This window comes from Hyaena hyaena, unplaced genomic scaffold (assembly GCF_003009895.1).
Source record: "Hyaena hyaena isolate Hyena2069 unplaced genomic scaffold, ASM300989v1 scaffold_57, whole genome shotgun sequence".
In the NCBI taxonomy this organism is placed as follows: domain Eukaryota; kingdom Metazoa; phylum Chordata; class Mammalia; order Carnivora; family Hyaenidae; genus Hyaena; species Hyaena hyaena.
The window spans coordinates 2,908,038-2,927,917 of NW_024080690.1; the positions used below are offsets into that span (position 1 = coordinate 2,908,038).

At 36.8% G+C, this 19,880-nt stretch overlaps 1 protein-coding gene across 2 annotated transcripts in view; it reads right to left on the minus strand.

Moving 5' to 3' along the window:
• Positions 1–19,880, minus strand: part of ANAPC1 (anaphase promoting complex subunit 1) — a 94,236-nt gene that overhangs the window by 20,669 nt on the left and 53,687 nt on the right. For both annotated transcript variants that reach the window (XM_039231746.1, XM_039231747.1), the window contains 12 exons: positions 18,644–18,915; positions 15,641–15,875; positions 13,990–14,081; positions 12,524–12,658; positions 12,270–12,352; positions 10,833–10,911; positions 10,035–10,109; positions 7,379–7,455; positions 6,769–6,859; positions 6,620–6,673; positions 5,549–5,742; positions 2,055–2,141 (listed from right to left, as the gene is read on the minus strand). In XM_039231746.1, coding sequence (XP_039087677.1) covers positions 2,055–2,141; positions 5,549–5,742; positions 6,620–6,673; positions 6,769–6,859; positions 7,379–7,455; positions 10,035–10,109; positions 10,833–10,911; positions 12,270–12,352; positions 12,524–12,658; positions 13,990–14,081; positions 15,641–15,875; positions 18,644–18,915 — 1,474 coding nt within the window. The remainder of the gene's footprint in view (positions 1–2,054; positions 2,142–5,548; positions 5,743–6,619; positions 6,674–6,768; positions 6,860–7,378; positions 7,456–10,034; positions 10,110–10,832; positions 10,912–12,269; positions 12,353–12,523; positions 12,659–13,989; positions 14,082–15,640; positions 15,876–18,643; positions 18,916–19,880) is intronic.

Consider the following 19,880-nt stretch of genomic DNA (forward strand, 5'->3'; position numbering starts at 1 on the left):
AAAAAGGTTTTAAGATGGCATTTTAAGATGCCGTAAAAGGATAAACTGAGACTTCAAATTTTTCTTTTTAAATTTTAGTTACAACAATAGCCTCCCTCTTCTCACCCAAACCTACACTTTCCTATAAATTGATAAGAATTGAAAGCAACTCAAAGCCAGAAAAAAATGATTATTTATCAGTTACATAAAAGCTCCTGGTGCTTATCACTAACTTGCTTTGTTTAAAATAGCTAAACTTAACATGGATGGAACTTGAGGGTGTTATGCTGAGCGAAGTAAGTCAGGCAGAGAAGGACAGATACCATATGTTTGCACATATAGGTGGATTAGGAGGAACTTAACAGAGGACCATGAGGGAGAAGAAGGGGAAAAACAGTTGGGGAGAGGGAGGGAGGCAAACCATGAGAGACTCTTGAATGCTGAGAACAAACTGAGGGCTGATGGGGGTGGGAAGGAGGGAGGATGATGGGCATGGGGGAGGGCACTTGTTGGGATGAGCAATAAGTTAGAAACCAACTTGACAATAAACTAAGAAATAAAATAAAATAATAAAATAAAATAAAATAAAATAGCTAAACCGGGGGTGCATGGGTAGCTCAGCTGGTTAAGCATCAGACTTCGGCTCAGGTCATGATCTCACAGTTCCTGAGTTCAAGCCCCACGTCAGGCTCTGTGCTAACAGCTCAGAGCCTGGAGCCTGCTTCTGATTCTGTGTCTCCCTCTCTCTCTGCCCCTCCTCTGCTCCCACTTTGTCTCTGTCTCTCTCCCCAAAATAAACATACATTAAAAAATTTTTTTGTTTAAATAGCTACACGAAATTATTCTCTGACCAGCAATATAGGAGGATAGCTCTCTGTTGTACCCTAACCAATAACTGGCTTTAACAATCCAAAAAGTCTTTCCTAAGTTGACCAGCAACTACTTGTCAGAGTTGCATTATTTTAACAAGAACATTCTTGTGCTCTACCTATCATCAAAGTTTGGACCTCAGATCAGCCCACTTATAAAATAGCTAACCTTCATTTATCACTGCAAACTACGTTACGCTATAGTTTGACTGTTTAGTTACTACAATTAATGTTCCATCTCTTGAAGCTTTTCTTGGCAGATGAGCTAAATACACTGGTCACTGCAGACGTCTCTGGAATATAAGGAGCTATTTTCTTCCCTTCCTCCATATCCAGTGGAAACCAGCTATGCCTGAAACTTCTGGGAAAAACTGAAGTGCTGTTGATGGTTCTTTGTCCTCTAAAATGCAGAACTTCTGTATTATCAGACCTTTTCTATGTGTGTGAGGTCCTACGTACGGCTCAATGCCACTTCTAATTTGTTTCTGATTCTTTGCTGCATTTTGCTTTTCATGTCCCTTCTATTTCATTCATACAAAACTTCTCAGCATGCAAGGTGCCTAGATGGACTAGTCAGTTAAGCGTCTGCCCCTGATTTCAGCTCAGGTCATGATCTCATGGTTCGTGAGAATGAACCCTGAGTCAGGCTCTGCACTGACAGCATGAAGCCTGCTTGGGATTCTTTCCCCCTCCCCTACACTTCTGCCCTTCTCCGCTTCCACTCACTGTCTCTGTCTCAAAATAAATAAAATTAAAAAAAAATTCTCAGCATTCATGTAAAAGAGGGAAAAAAAAGAGATTCATATAGACAGTGGACAGTGCCACTAAATCAGACCAATTGCTCTCTTGGAATTAAACAATTACAGCACAAGATAGCACAGGACAGAAGCCTTCAGCTTCTGTTGACTACTATCTTTTGCTTAATGAATTTTTCCCTAAAGATAAGTTTGTTTGGCCCACTTCTTGGTTTACAGCCATTCTACTGATTAAAGAATGGTGTAAGACTGATGGATCAGTCCAGCAGCTGTCCAAAGTTCTCTTTTGGTCTAATATTTACAGAAACTTTTAAAAAGATTTAGTCAGGAAGATAAAGAAGTTGAAAAAGAAAATAAAGTAATTTGGAAATGAGTCCATGGAACCAAAGCACAAATTATCCCTTGGAGAACTTTGGAAAGATCACAGTGAAGACAGAATCCCTAGACTCACCGGTTGTCAGTGCTGTGCGCTGGGAAGTGTGGGTAAAGGGCACAGAGGAGAGCAGCAATGGAAGAGTTTGATGTACTTAACGAGTACCTGCAAAACAAAGGCCAGAGTGAAGGACATTATTAATTATACTGTGCCAACTTCCAAGGCCTTCTTGAGAATCAGTACAGTAGAGCACCGTGGCCAGGCATGCTGACAAAATGCCTCGATAAATACAAGTGTGTCAATGCTCTGTACATCTCACTTTTCAGTTAGTCTTTAAGCCATTTCAAGACCATCTACTATTGAAAGCAAAAGCAACATCTCACAAATGTTAACTTTCAAAACCTGGATTAATAGGCATGGTTTCTGAACATAAAATACCACCGTACCAAGGACCATTAATGCAATCCTAGAGATTACAGACACTGAAAAAGTCACAAATGAAGGACACCACTTCTTCTCCAGTTCTACAATTACCTGCTTAAAGAATAATAAACATGATTTTTAAAAATACAGGGTCTCAAACTTTTTTTCTGTTTCTGTAAAGCCTGAGCATTTCCTTAGAATGAAAGACAAAATGAAAAAGGCAAAAGTTATCATAGGAAGTTACAATGAATAGTATAAACAAGTATTCCTCAAAGTACAAATAGCTTTTTTTCTTATCAATACTATAAACTTACTTTTATAAAGGCCACATACTCTTAAATTTTTTTGAAATTTTCCTTATATTATTTTACTGTTGCTCAAACTCTGCATGGCAAACAGGCAGATCAGCCTAAAGTTCTAAAGTTTTTCTTACAAATATTTTGAAATAAAGATGGTACATCGGACATCATATAAAACCACTGCTATGGATAGAACTAAAGGGTATCATGCTAAGTTAAATTTATCAGTCAGAGAAAGACAAGTATCATATGATTTCACTCATATGAGGGCTTTAAGATACGAAACAGATGAACATAAGGGAAGGGAAGCAAAAATAATATAAAAAAGGGAGGGGGACAAAAACATATGAGATTCATAAATATGGAGAACAAACAGAGGGTTACTAGAGGGGTTGTAGGATGGGGGATGGGCTAAATGGGTAAGGGGCATTAAGGAATCTACTCTTGAAATCACTGTTGCACTATATGCTAACTAATTTGGATGTAAATAAAAATATTAATTAAAAAAAAAGCAATGTTGGGGGCCTCTGGTTGGCTCAGTCAGTTGAGCATCAGACTTCGGCTCAGGTCATGATCTCTCAGTTTGAGTTCAAGCCCCACATCAGGCTCTATGCTGTGAGCTCAGAGCCTGAAGCCTGTTTCGGATTCTGTGCCTCCCTCTCTCTCTGCCCCTCTCTCAATCATGCTCTGTGACTCTCTCTCAAACATAAACATTAAAAAAAAATGCTGTTTCAGATAATATACATATATATTTTATTATGTGGCTCAGTCTGTTAAGCATCCAACTTCAGCTTAGGTTATGATCTCACAGTTTGCAAGTTTGAGTCCCAAACTGGGTTCTGTGTCATCGGCACAGAGTCAGCTTGGAGCTTACTTCAGATGCTTTGTCTCCCTCTCTCTCTGTCCCTCCCTTGGTAGCACACACATACACATGCTCTCCCTCTCTCCCAAAAATAAACATTTAAAAAAAGAGAGAATGAGGGGCACCTGGGTGGCTCAGTCAGTTGAGCATCCAACTTCGGCTCTGGTCATGATCTCACCACTAGTGGGTTCAAACCCCGCGTCGGGCTCTATGTTCACAGCTAGAGCCTGGAGCCTGCTTCGAATTCTGTGTCTCCCCCTCTCTCTGCCCCTCCCGTGCTCACACTCTGTCTCTCTCTGTTTCTCAATAATAAATACATGTTTAAAAAAATGTTTTTTTAAAAAGAAAGAATGAGAGATGCAGGGGGTTACTTTGGAAGGAAATTAAGTTTACAAAAACCATAAAATAAAAAGAATTTTCACAGTAATACGGGGGAAGGGAAAAACAAGGAACTGTTGTTTAAACGGGACAAGGCTTCAGTTCTGTGAGGTGAAAAAGCTCTGAAGATTGGTTATACAACAATGTGAATGCACTACTATTGAACTGTACATTCAGAAATGGGTAAAAAGATAAATTTTATGTTATGTGTATTTTACCACAAATAAAAATTTTAAAATAAATGCATAACCCAATATGAAAATGGGTAGAGGAGACTTAGACATCACAAAAGAGTTCCAGTTAGCCATTAAAGATATAAAGGGTGCTAAATACCATTATTCAGAGAAATGGAAATTAAAACCACAACTACTACCGGATGGCTAAAATTAAAAAGACTAACATTACCCAAGTGTTGGAAAGGATGGGGAGCTGGAACATCACACAACACTGACGGGTATATAAAATGGTACAACCACTTTGGAGCACTGACGGCATTATCTACCAAAGTTAAGCATATAAATACACTCATAGGTCTACTCACAGATCCATACACAGCAAAATCAAAGACATGTAAAACAATATTCCTAAGAGCCTCAAGCCAGAAACAACACATCCATCAAGAGCAGAGTAGATCAATAACTGCGGAATAATCATACAATGGAATTAAACAGCACAGAAACATGAATAAACCACTGCTACATGCAACACGGAAGAATCTCACAAACAATTTTGAGCTAAAGAGATACAGTTGATCCTTGAACGATATGAGGATTAGGGGTACCAACTCTCCCCACATAGTCAAAAATTCATAAATAACTTATAACTTCCCCAAAGCTTAACAAAGTGCCAACTGTTGACTAGAAGCCTTATTGATAACATAAACAGTCAATTAACACATATTTTATGTGTTATTCATATTGCATGCTGTAATCTTATAATAAAGTAAGCTACAGAAAAGAAAACATTAGGAAAACCATAAGGAAGAGAAAATACATCTATAGTACTGTACTGTATTTATCCAATAAATTTTGAATTTAAAAATTTTGAATTTCAAAAACAGGCAAAGCCAGTTTAAGGTGTTACAAGACTAAATAGTGATTATCTTTGGGTAGAAGTAAAGTAATAGTTAACAGGAAAGGCAGAGCAGGGCAGAAACAGGGATTCTGAGTTCTATCTTGATCTACATGGTAGTCTACGGGGAAGACTTATAAAAAGATGAGGAGGTCAGGAATGACAGATGCTGGAAAAGGAGCATGGAAGGTAAAAACTAAGAAAAAGAAACTCTAATAGGACTTGGTGACCGAACCGTTCCTGACCTTTCAGCTCAGGAGAAGGGTAAAGTCATTAAACAGTGGGGAACGGGAGGTGGCACACTGAAGAATTGAGTACCGACTCTCCTGAGAATGTAGAGTGAGGATGGTCACTACTGAGTAGGGCATAAAATGAGGACTACACTACAGAAGGGCCCTTTTAAAGTGTAATTATGCCCCAGGATAAGCTAACAGCTAGTCAGGATCCAAAATTTTCATGCATCTTCAAAACCAAAGTAAGTCACTCTAATTCTTGCTCACGAGATCTTTTCATTAAGGAAAAAATACATATTCATTTACCTTCCTCCTCCCAGAAAGAGAAGTCCAAGGGCCATGTGATGGGCTAAGTGGAAACCATAGTTCATTTCACCACCTGTTTTCATGTGCAGGAAGCGACAGAGCTGCAAAACTTTTAGGTTCCCCGAGCCGGCCATCACCATGGCGAGAGACAGCAGCACCACACTCAGGCAGGTCTCCAGGTTGTACGGCCCTGTCTGGGAATGCAAAACGACGGCATACTACAACCCTTGTGCTTACATGTCTTTATTATCAATCTAAATTGGCCATTGTTAAACAGACTACAAATATTTATTAGTTTAAAAAATCTGCAAAACCAAATTATTTTCTCTATGAAATTCAAGTTCAGGGTAGAAAATTCAAAAATTAAAGTATCAAAAAGGAAATAATAATCCCTTGGTCTGCTAAGAGCCAAAGAGAACTGCAATAAATATTTTGGCCTTTTCCCCAAATCTTTTCCTGTATCTATGGATTTTTTTCCAAATGAAATGGGGGTGTTACTATACATGATATTGACTTATAAAAAATTCTTAGAGAACATGAGTTTGACAGCTCCATCATACAACAACATACAGATACACCACAACGAAATTTACCTAACTACTTTTGGACTTTTTGATTTTCAAGTTTTCTCATATTATACATAATGTTGCATAAATCTGTGTGGCGTTTATCAGAAAATAAAATCTAAATCTTATTCTCTTCTGTTACTACAGAAACAATGTCTCGAAACCAAGTACATTTTTAATAAGCACTAATTTTTTAAAAAAATAGTTACCAATATTCAGTCCTGAGACAGGATGGCATAACATATAATAATCCGTGAAGGATATGGTTTTTGCGCTCACAAGAATATGATACCATGTACATCCTTCAAGGATCATCATACTTGTCCCTAATTAATATCCCAGAACACAAATACAAAGATGAGTCAAAACCTCAAATCCCTCATTCTAAACTCGAAGAAGTTGCAGAGATACTTGACAACACATAAGTAATTGAATTATCAGTGACTTTTCTTCAACTTCAATTTTATTCCCAAGGAGAATGATCACTTATGATAAAAAGACTTACTACAGAAGCATTAGGTGCAGACAAATAAGTCATAAAATCTTTTGCAAATTTATGCTGGAAAACAAAAGAAAAAATCTAAAGTTAAAAGAAGCATATCAACACATTGTTTAAAAAGAAAACAGAACAAAGTAAACTAAGATATTTCTTACCAAACAGTTAAACGCTGATAAGTTTTCAGAGCCCGCAAATCGAAAACCCAGAGACAAGCAGGCTCCTGCAATTATGTAGACATGTGCCTGCCTGGAAACAGATTACAAGAAATTTAATACTACCTTTATTTTGCTTTAAAATTCATTATATCTATTATCTTGGGGTAAAAATAATAAATATTCCTGCTCTCTAAACTAGTTTTCATTCTTCTGGGAACGCTCAATTGTGCCTCTACTCAATCAACAGATTTCTTTAACAGAAGGACCATATGGCCCTTACTGATTAAAGTGTGCCTCTTGTCTATGTATTTCTCACACAGCTAAGAAGATAAATTTTTAAAACAACTGCCAGATTTTTTTAATGTAAAGGGTAAAAGAGGAATAAGTTAAATCTCTGATGTTGTTTTTTGAGGGCAAGAGCTCTATACTTGAGAGACCTAAACAAACAACTAAGAAAAAATCAACTCTGAACATCTGATAAGTGACAGTTAGAAACATGGAGGATTCAGAATTATTCCAATCAAGGAGAACATGTCTCCTACACAGTATACTTCTATTTATTTATGAGATGCTAGGGGAGTTCGTTTGATTTACACATTTCATGACTTACGACAAAGTTTCCAAATTCAAGTCCTCTGAGCAAGGCAATTCAATTTCACTGAGAGAGATACTATTTTCTCTTATAATCTGTCAAGACAGAAAGCAAGAATACCTGTACATTAATATTCAAGTTACAAATATTAAATGATTTGAAAACTGACATACCAGCGCCTAAGTGGCTCAGCCAGTTGAGCATCCAACTTTGGCTCAGGTCATGATTTAGGAGTTCATGAGTTCAAGCCCCATATCAGGCTTTGTGCTGACAGCTCAGGGCCTGGAGCCTGTTTCATCTTCTGTGTCTCCCTCTCTCTCTGCCCCCCCATCCAACTCACTCACTTGCATGTACCCGCTCTCTCTCTCTCTCAAAAATAAACATTAAAAAAATGTTTTAATCTTCTGCTTATCAAAAATAACTAAGAAAATGAATAGACCACCACAGACTGGGAGGAATATTTGCAAAACATATTTTTGGGGGGGGGGGGGGGGGGGTTTCCAGAAAAACTTCTAGCAGTTCAATAAAAAGATCAGCACCACAAATTTTAAATGAGCAAATGATATGAAAAGACACTTCACAAAAAAAGATACACGAAGGAGCAATAAACAAATGAAAAGGTGCTATCATTATTAGCCAGCAGGGAAATGCAATATGAGAATAAGATATTATTACATATTTAACAATACAGCTAAAATTAAGAAAACTAATACCACCAAATACTGACAAGATATGCAGTAGCTAGATTTTTATAAATTGTTGGACAAAGTGTAAAATGGTACAAACTCTCTAGAAAAAGGTCTATCAGTTCTTATTAAACTAAATATATCATCTACTCTATACCTCAATAATTCCAAAAGAAATTAAAACAAGTCCACAAAAATATCTGTGTAAGAATATTTATAGTAGCTTGATTCATAATAGCTAAAACCTGAAACCAACCCAGGTATCCAACATAAGAGAACAGAAAAAGAAACAATGGACTACTCACAGAATGTAATACTACTTAACAATAAAAAGGATGAGCTACTGCTACACTCCAAATCAGGCTGAGTGAAAGAAGTCTCATACGAAAGGATATATACCGTACGTGATTCCACTAACATAAAATTCTACATCAAGCAAACTAATTTATTTTGAGAAAATATCAGAAAATTAGCTGCTCTGGGGGTAGGAGGTGAGTGTAGATTGAGGGGGCAGGGAAGGAGGGCACTTCTGGTCATTCTGAGAGAGATTTGTTTCCATGAACTTATGCATTAGTCAAACCTTATCAAATAGTATATTTAAGATTTATGGATTTCACATATAAAATTTTATCTTAAAAGGAAGAAAATGTAAACAAATACTGAATTCTAGTTAATGATACATATGCTGAAATATGTAAAGAAAAGTATACTACTGTCTGCAACTAACTTTGAAATTCATCAAAAAATGATGGATTTGATAGAGGATAAAGGCGATAGATGATTAAACAAGTTCATATAGTAAAATACTAACTGTAAAATCCAACTGGTGATATTGATGTTCTACAAAGTTCTTTGAACCTATATTTTGAAATTTTTCTTATTAAGATACTGGAAGAAACACTACAATGTTCTTGAAGATTAACAGATTTATTTTATAAATAAAAACAAACTGGGGCACCTGGGTAGCTCAGTCAGTTAAGCATCCAACTTTGACTTAGGTTATAATCTCATAGTTCGTGAGTTCAAGCTCCTGAGCCTACTTCAGATTCTGTGTCTCCATCTCTCTGCCCCACCCCCCACTTGCACTCTGTTGCTCACAAAAAAAAAAAATAAACATTAAAAAAATTTAAAAAAAAAAAAAGAAAGGAACTGAGATCATCAGACATGGACAGTTGATTAAAGGGCAATATTTAGTTACAGTACCTGATTTAGAATTTTAAAAAATATTTTTATAATGTATTTAGTAATTTACAACCAAGTTAGTTAGCATGTAGTACAATGATTTCAGGAGCAGATTCCTTAATGCCCCTTACCCATTTAGCCCATCCCCCCTCCCTCAATCCCTCCCCCCCCCAAATTTTTAATGTTTATTTTTAAGAAAGAGACAGAGTGCAAGTGGGGGAGGGACAAAGAGCAAGAGAGAGAGACACAGAATCTGAAACAGGCTCCAGGCTCTGAGCTGTCAGCACAGAGCCCAACGGAGGGCTCAAACTCATGAACTGTGAGATCACAACCTGAGCCAAAGCTGGACATTAACTGACTGAGCCACACAGGCACCCCTGATTTGGAATTCTAAATAGGAGTCTGCTTATTTTTAACTGTTTGGCTTATTAAATAAATATGCTATAAAGTAATTAAAACTAGTTATTATATACAATATCTAAATAAACTTGCCACAAAGTAAAACAGCATCTTAAATAAATGTGTGCTTAATTAGGGTAAAAATGTCAAAAGTACTTTCTTAGGTTTCTTTTGTATATTTCATTTTTAATACCATAATTTCTTGGGATCTAGGGCCACAGCTGGGGTCTATGGTCAGCACACAATCTTAAGCTGAAAGTTCCTGTTTTCAAAAATACTATAAATAATCATCAATATTGCTTTTATTTTAAAAAGTATTTTATAGGGTTTTGGAAAATCCCACAGGAAATCATAACTTATGCTATTAACAATGACAATATTTACTATATATATATATATATACTCACTTGAGGAACATTGCTGTCAACCCACTTGGAATTTGGTAAAATATCATCCCACAGAATCAGGCATCGAGCAAGTGTCTTAAAAATGTAACAGATAAAATTAATCAGAGTAGGCAAAGTTCATGGATTATATATAACAATGATAATATTAATGTAAAAATCAGTTCCCATTTGATGGCAATTTTGCAAAAAAGACAGTACTCAATATCAACTTAAGCTAAATTCATTAAAATAAATTGAAGATTTAGATTTTAACATAGAAAAAACTAAAACTGAGTTGATTATTATCAAAGTTTAGAGAACTTTTTAAAAAGCATGTTTTTAACTTGCTTCATAAAAGAAAAATCAGAAAGAAAAGAATCTTAGCACTTTCTATATAACTTAAAGGCTTTCATATGCTAAAAACATACACGTTTAAACATTAAAGAATAAAGGGAAAACTGTAAGCAATTATGTTAAACAGTTACAGTCATTAGTTTTACCCTTAACAGTAATGCTGCATCCTTAATAATAAAATATAAAATAAAACAGTAACGAAGCCCCAGTCACTTATTGCTTGTTGAATAATGTAAGAAACTGAAAATGTCAACTCTTAGTATAATATATCAACATGGTTGTGTTTCCTGGCATTCCTACAAGGTACATTTGGGAAATTACAAAAGAAAACTATCAATTACATATACATGATGGATTAACAGTAAACGGGCTCCCTTGTAGAAACATCTATATTCACAAGCTACACTTGAGAACCACAAATAGACTCCTCGTGTTAGCAGAAATAAAAAGTACAAAGTACCATACCCGAAGCAAGAGGAACTCGGGTTTCACGAAGTCCAGCAAATACATGGTGTCAGGAGCTCGAAGCCAATCTGCAATGGATCTGTGGGTGGCGGGGAGAAGAAGGCGTTACTGCTCACGTAGAGGGCAACATAACAGGAATCCCAAGACAGACTTCAAACCCTTCTCCGCACTCCTTCCACTACCCTATTTGTTTTCCATAGTACTTTATACCTTCTAATACAGTATTTGTTATGTATGTCTGTCCTACTATGAAATAAGCTTCACGAGAACATATTTGTAGTTTTGTTTTGTTCACTGAAATATCTTTAGTCCCAAGAAAGCACTGACTTCATCCAAATAGATGAATATGTATGTTTTTAAAAAAATTTTTTTACATTTATTTATTTTTTTTAATGTTTTTTATTTATTTCTGAGAGAGAGAGAGACAGTGTGAGCAGGGGAGGATCAGAGAGAGAGGGAGATACAGAATCCAAAGCAGGTTCCAAGCTCTGAGCTAACTGTCAGCACACAGCCCGACATGGGGCTTGAACCCACGAATTGTAGGATCATGACTTGAGCCAAAGTTGGACGCTCAACCAACTGAGCCACCCAGGCGCCCCAACATTTATTTATTTTTGAGAGACAGAGAGATGCAGAGCACAAGTGGGGGGGGGGGGGGCGGCGGGAAGAGAAAGGGAGACACAGATCCAAAGCAGGCTCTAGGCTCTGAGCTGTCAGCACAGATCCTGACACAGGGCTTGAACCCACAAACCACAAGATCATGACCTGAGCCAAAGTCCGACGCCCAACCAACTGAGCCACCCAGGAGCCCCTGAATGTGTATGTTTTTAACCACTTTGTTAATTTTGCATACATTCACTTTTTCTAACAGGAGAAATTTACAACTCTGAAAAATTTCTTGAATCTTAAGATATTTTTTAACTTTATTAAAAGACTTAAAATTTTAAATATGGTTTAATGTCTCCTACCCAACTTTCCTATGTAAAATGTAAAAAAATAAATGCTAACTGTCTACTTTCAACTATCAGCACTAATTACTGGGGGTGATGGAAAGGTAGATAGTATGATTATTAGGAAAGTTCTTGAAATAAACAGAAATCAGGCTTACAAATGGTAACCAAGAATAGAATAATGCTAAGGTTTTCTGGCTTAACCAATCCTCAAACAACATGCAAAATTAATGAAAAGGAATTTGGGCATCTGTTGACTAGTGACATCAACTATAAAACAAAAATAAAACTGGTAATTATGTTGCCCCAAGATTAAAATAGCAAAATATATTGATTCTAGATAAAAATCTACGTAACTTGTAGTACTGGAGAGAATTAAAATCAGGCAAATCTATACAAGGAAAATAAACTCATTAATCTAGTTTTACTACTGAGGTCAGAAAAGAAGTCACATCATGGCAAGGAATGGAGTCAGGGAATGTGATACCTGTTGTTGGTTTTTAAGTAGATCATGGCCAAAGCTAGAGTGGCACCTGGACAAGTTACATCAACATTTATGGTATCGCCTTCCTATCAAAAAAAAAAAATTATTCATGTAAAAGAGTTCTGAATTATTACAAATTCATTTTCTAGCTTATGCTTAAAATTAACAGATTTACATATGTTGGTAAGAAAAATACTATTTGCAAATTCACTTCTTAGCTTCCAGAATTTTGATCTGTTGCTTTAACATGGACTTACTTTGATTTGATAACTTGGAGATTTATGCTTCTCCCTGTGCATTCCTGCTTGAAAGCGCCTATGGCCTCCAACCATGTACTGATAAAGCTGCTCAGGAACATTGAGATCAGACATACCTATCAAATTACTGCCATGCTGGAAAAGGAAATAACAAACATGTGAGAAGAAATTTTATGGAGTAAGATCCATAACATATACTCATTGACAAATAAAAGAATGAACTAACTTCAAAGCAGTGTATTTTGGTTTTTTTTTAATTAAAATAATGACTACTCATAACTACTACTACTTAATATTCAATCAAGCTCTTAATTACTCAGATTAAGAATTACAATACTTAATATATTTAAGTTAATACTTTCATTTCACAAAATAAAGGCTTTAAAATACAGTTAATTATACTAACAATAAAAGAAAATATTAGGTATGTAAATGAAACCTGAATAATGAGCACCTGAGTCCTTTCATTATTGTGCTTATGACCTCTGACAGCAACAATAACTATAATAATAAACTACTGGATACTTTCTCTGTTCCAGGTACTATTCTGATGTTTAACATGGATTAAGTTAATACAACAATTCTACCAAAGAGCTACCATTTTATAGATGAGGAAAGTGAGGCACCAACATATTAAGCCCAAAGTTACACAGCTAGTAACTGGCAGGATTAGATATAAACAAGGATGTAAAACAATCCATGGAGTTGCTTAACCAAACAACAATACTCTAGTTAAATGACATAACTCACTGGTCAGGACCAAATCAAGATCCCAATTCCCAGTATGTTGCTTTTCCACTGTACCATCTGCCTCCTTAGTTCATGTGTCAAATGTGAAGAATCAAAAGCCTAATAGCGAACTTTTCTTTATATAATTTAGTTTCAGTATAACACTGTACTGGTGGTTCTTAAGGAACCCACATTCTAGATGACAGTCATTTGATGAAATGTTTCTGATAATTCTACACTGTGTCTCATGCATGTGGTTAAAGATGGATCAAAGTGATACTACATTGCCACAAAGCAAATACTATGGTGGCAACACTCTGAGATCCCAGTGAATACCAGGGTGCCAAAAGAAGGTCATGGTTTTCTCTAGCAACTACTATAGACTCTTAAAGCTTCCCATTACACACACACATTTCCACAATTTTCTTTTTTTCTGTCTGAGGGGGCTATCATTTCATTTTCTGTCCTAAATTCCTGGAGATATTTTATTCCCTTAGTTCATTCATGCACATTTACATCTAAGCCAGGGGGATAGAAACCTTAAAGCCCCACTTTTCAATACAATTTCTCTCCATTTCCAAATCTAGCACTTTGAAAAATATCCAGAAAGGAAAACAGAGCTAAGAATCAGGTCAAGTCAGAGTAAGGCAAAGTGGTAATCAGAGTTAAGTATCAAGATCATTTGTCACAACATGCAGATATTATAACTGAAGCATCTGAAGACATAGAGTGCTTACCCCCAAGCAAACCATGCCCAGGGCCAGGCCAGCAGCTAAGGAGTAGGACTCTCTGTCAGTGCAGTATTCCATTTCAGGGCCTGGGGGTCGTCCTGTAAAAGAAAATAACACGGTTCAAGCTGGCCTCTTAAAATTCTATCATAATTCTTAGAATTAACTTTCTAGTAAGCTGCATAAGAAGCATGAATTCAATATAACTTCACTCAAAAAGATACGACACTATCACAAATGGTATCCACAATTGTCAGTTCATTACAAAATAAAGCCCAAAATGGTTCTTTTAATATACCAATTTGAAAGCAATGACTTTCAGACACTGTGAAACCTTGGGTTTTACTTTTTTTTTTTTTTTATCAAGAAGTAGAAAAAGTTGGGGCACCTGGGTGGCTCAGTCGGTTAAATGCCCGACTTCGGCTCGGGTCATAATCTCACCGTTCGTGGGTTCGAGCCCCGCGTCAGGCTCTGTGCTGACAGCTAGCTCAGAGCCGGGAGCCTGTCTTCAGATTCTGTGTCTCCCTCTCTCTCTGACCCTACCCTGCTCATGCTATCTCTATCTCTCTCTCAAAAATAAATAAAACATTAAAATATATATATATATATTTTTTTTTTTTTAAAGTAGATAAAGTTCTTAAAGGGAAGGGTGCTCAAAAACATTTCATTTTTAATTTCTTGCGTTTTGTTTTTGTTTTGCTATTTCCAATCCACTCATTAGAAAGCTAAAAATGTGTTCAAATAATAATGATGGACAAGAGGACGCTATGTTTTGAAGCTAAATATTTGAGGGCACTGGGGTGGCTCAGTTGGTTGAGCATCTGACTTCAACTCAGGTCATGATCTCACAGTTTGTGAGTTCGAGCCCCATATCAAGGTTCTGTGCTGACAGTTCGAGCCCCATATCAAGGTTCTGTGCTGACAGTTCAGAGCCTGGAGCCTGCTTCAGATTCTGTGTGTCTCTCTATCTGCCCCTCCCTCTCTTGCATTCTCTCTCTTTCAAAGATAAATATTAAAAAAAATTGTTTATGTTTTTAAGCTAAATATCATATTTCTAGACACTTATTTTGATTCTATATGATAGTGAGCCCTACTGTGGTAGAAGTCCTGTGTATGGATCCTAAAAGTTTGGCTGGATCCAAAATTCATACTTTTAGGGGTGCCTGGGTGATTTGGTTAGTTAAATCAAGTTAACTCTTGATTTCAGCTCAGGTCATGATCTTTTGATTCATGAGTTTGAGCCCCAAGTCAGGCTCTGCACTGACAGTGTGGAGTCTGCTTGGGATTCTCTCTCCGACTCTCTCTGCATCTCCCCGACTCGTGCAAGCACACGCACGCACATTCTCTCTCAAAATAACTAAATAAACTTAAGACAAAAAGTACTAAGGGAAAAATAAAAGACTAAAGGTTGCCTCATTAAATATTTTCTGGAGCTCAACAATAGGCTGGCCAAATAAACATGAAAATTAATAATCTGTGCACTAATACCAGCCTTGGAAAATATTCCTTATTTTTTTTTATTACTTAGCATGAGAACATTCTATCTAACAAAAGCTACTATTTTTCCCTTAATTTTTATGATTTTACTGTCAGTTTTACTTTGGTTTCTGTGGAGTGGGCAATGTAGGCTTATGAAGACACAGCACTATTAATACTGTACCGATCTCAGCCAATAGGACTTCTGCAGTGTGCCTGTGAGCTGTCCCCTGATATACAAGGCCAATGCCAACCACTGCAGCCACTTGCACATTGTGAGGAACATCAAGTTCTGTCGACGTTGGGGGTAAAAGGGCAGGAATGTGAATGCTAAGAAGCCGAGTAATTGACATATCCATGGTGCCCAGTTTAGCAGCAGAAACACCAAGGAGCAGTCCAATGCTTGTCATTTCATGACCCTAAAGTAGAAAACAGAATGAAATTTAAGTGACTACCAAAACAAATATGTAGCCTTAAATACAGTACTGCCCGCCAGTACTTTCAGCAAGCACTCTGATTGACAGGCACAGTCAAAAGCGCCAAGAATACAACAGCAAACTAAACAGACACAGTTCTTTCTCTCATGATGCTAGCGCCCTAATGGAGGAAAAAAAGTGTTTAATTAAAATAACAAATATATTACTTAAAAAGCAGTATACTGAAAAGGTACAAAATAATATGAAATAGTATTTTTAAAAAGCCTAATTTAGATTAGGAGGAGCTGGAGAATTATTAGGGATCTCTGAAGAGGTGAAATTTACAATAGGACCAGATGGATTAGTACAAATTAGCCAGGAAAAGTGGTAGAAAGGGAGGCAGTTAGTTTTAGAAAGTAAGAGAAAATGAGGTCAGGCAAGAGAACATGTAAATGGTTCTGATGTGATCCAGAAAATAAAGCTTCACATCAACAGTCAAGTGACCACAGGATGCCATGACGATTCAATGAGAAACAAAAAGTCTTTTCAAAAAATGGTGATCATTGTAGACCACATGCAAAAGAATAAAGTTGGACCCCTTCCTTGTATCATTCACAAAAATTAACTTAACATGGATCACAAAACTAAATGTAAGAGCTAAAGCCATAAAACTCCTAGAGGAAAACACAGATATAAATGCATTAGGACCACAGGTTAGACAATGAAATATGATACCAAACCACAGCAACTAAAAAAATAGATGAGGGGCGCCTGGGTGGCTCAGTTGGTTAGGCATCCAACTTCTGCTCAGGTCATGATCTCACATGCGTGTGAATTCGAGCCCTGCCTCAGTCTTTGTGCTGACAGCTCAGAGCCTGGATCCTGTTTCAGATTCTGTATCTCCCGCTCTCTCTCTGCCCTTTCCCTGCTTGTACTCTCTCTCTCTCTCAAAAATTTAAAAAAAAAAAAATTCTTTAAGAGTTTTTTAAATAAAAAATTTAAAAACAGATGAACTGGGCTTTAAGAAGGGGGGAAAATAGTGGGTGAGAGGGAGGGAGGCAAACCATGAGAGACTCTTGAATGCTGAGAACAAACTGAGGACTGATGGGGGTGGGGGGGAGGGGATGGGGGGTGATGGGCATGGAGGAGGGCACTTGTGGGGATGAGCACTGGGTGTTATAAGGAAACCAACTTGACAATAAACTATTAAAAAAATAAAAATTAAAATTAAATAAAATGAAAAACTTTTGTGCTTCAAGGATATCATCAGAAAGTGAAAAGTCAGCCCACAGAATGGGAGAAAATTTTTGCAAAGCACTTAACTGTTAATGAACTTAGTATCTGGAATATATAAAGAATACAACTCAGTAAGACAACCCAATTTTAAAATAAATAAAAGATCTAAATAGACATTTCTCCAAAGAAGACTTACAAATGGTGTATAGGCACGTGAAAAGATGCTCTACGTCATTAGCCATCAGGGAAATACAAACCAAAACAATGAGATATTACTTCACACCTACTAGGATGACTATAATGAAAAAGACAGACAAGTGTTGGCAAGAAATGTGGAGAAACTAGAAACCTGACCTATTGCTGGTGGAATGGTAAAAAGGTACAGGCCTCTGGGAAACAGTTTGGTAGTTCCTCAGAAATTTAAACAAACATTTGCCATATGACCCACCAATTCTACTCCTAGAAATATATCCAAGAGAAATGAAAACATATGTCCACACAAAAACATGTATGTGTTTATAGCACCACTACTCCTAATAGTTAAAAAGTAGAAATAACACAAATGTCCACTAACTGATGAATGGATAAATACAGTACATCCATACATGGAATATCTATTGACCAATAAAAAGGAATAAAGTGCTAATACATGATACAACATGAACAAACCTTGAAAACATTATGGTAAGACAAAGAAGCCAGTCATACAAGACCACCTATTGTATGATTCCATTTATATGAAAGGTCCAGAATCAGTAAATCCATAGAGACAGAAAGTAGATCTGTGGTTGCCAGAGGTTAGAGGGAAATGGGAATGGGATTACTGCTATTGGCTATGAGGTTCCTTTATGGACTGATGAAAATGTTCCAAAATTAACAGCAGTAATGGATACACAATTCTTTGAATATACTAAAAACCACTGAATTCTATACTTTCAATGGATGAATTTTTATGACTTAAAAATGGAAGAGTTTAGGGGCACCTGGGTGGCTCAGTCGGTTAAGCGTCCGACTTCAGCTCAGGTCATGATCTCACGGTTCGTGGGTTTGTGCCCCGCGTCAGGCTCTGTGCTGACAGCTAGCTCAGAGCCTGGAGCCTGCTTCAGACTCTGTTATCTCCCTCTCTCTCTGACCCTCCCCTGCTCACACTGTCTCTCTCTCTGTCTCAGAAATAAATAAAACATTAAAAAAAAAATGGAAGAGTTTACACCAACATAAAGAGTTTGGTCTGCCAAACTCTGAAGTGAAAAAATTTGGTTTACCAAGAAGGTAAAGTGGTCAGTCCCTATGGTTGGAATGTGGAGAGCAAGGGAATGAATGATACAAAGCAAGGTTGCACAAGCAGGATCACACAGGCTCCTGGAATGTGTATCAAGAGCAATGGAAGATCTTTAAAGAGTGTTGACATGGGAAGTCTTTAGAAAGATCACTCTGCCAGCTATGAGATCAATAGATTTAGAAGAACAAGAATAAAGAAGGAAGAGCAAACAGAACAATTAGGACCTACTGAATGGCCTAGGAGCAGAGAGTCTCACCTTGGTCAAGTAGTCATGGATATTGAGAGTAGCCAGCTTGGTAAGGTGGCCATTCAGACCCAGGGCCATGAGGAAGCCAGCATATTCATTGGCTAACTCAGCATGCTTGGGCTTATTATAAACAATCCAAGCTGAGTCGATCTGGGACGCGGGGGCTATCTTCAGGCCAGCAGCCACACCATTATGGAAGCTGGCCCAGCTCGTCATGTTAGGAGGCACATCGATGTTTCCACTGTTAAGGTCTACTGTTGTGTTCCGAGGAGGGGCCCGTCCTATTCAGGCAAACAAATTTAAAATTGAGACAGTAATAATAATTCAAAAATCCACAATTAATCCATTTAGATTTTTGAAAACAGATAATACTTTTTCTACATTAGAAACCCTTAACCCCGTAATACTTAGAATGATATTAGGTTACTATGAGTACTTAAATTTTACATATGTACATCAAACCTTATTCAAGGTAGAAAAACACTAGTTGTCTAAAATAATTCATTATCTGAAACTGGACCACTTTTTTACATCATGTACAAAGATAGATGCCAAAGCATTAAAGACATAAATGTGAGATGTGAAACGAAAAAACTCCTAGAAGAGAACATAGGCAGTAATTTCTTTGATATCAGCCAAAGCAACATTATTCTAGATACATCACCTAAAGCAAGGGAAACAAAAGCAAAAATAAACTATTGGGACGACATCAAAATAAAATGCTCTGCACAGCAAAAGAGGAAACCATCAACAAAACAAACAGGCAACTTACTGAATGGGAGAAGATATTTGAAAATCATGTATATGATAAAAGGTTAATATTCAACTTATACAACTCAACATCAAAAAAAATCTAAGTAAAAACAGGCAGATAACCTGAATAGACATTTTTCCAAAGAAGACATATAGATGGTTAACAGATATATGAGAAGACACTCAACATTGCCAATCATCTGGGAAATGCAAATCAAACCCACAGTGAAATATCACTTTACACCTGTCAAAGTGGTTACAATCAAAAAGAATTAACAAATGTTATTAGCAAGGATGTGGAGAAAAAGGAACCCTTGTGCAGTGTTGGTGAGAATGTAAATGTGGAATACAGTATAGAGGTTCTTCAAAAATTTAAAAACAGAAACCCCATTTCATCCAATAATTCTACTACTGGGTATTTATTTACTACCCCTCAAAAACAAAAGCATTAATTTGAAAAGATACATTCACTTCTATGCTTACTGTAGTATTA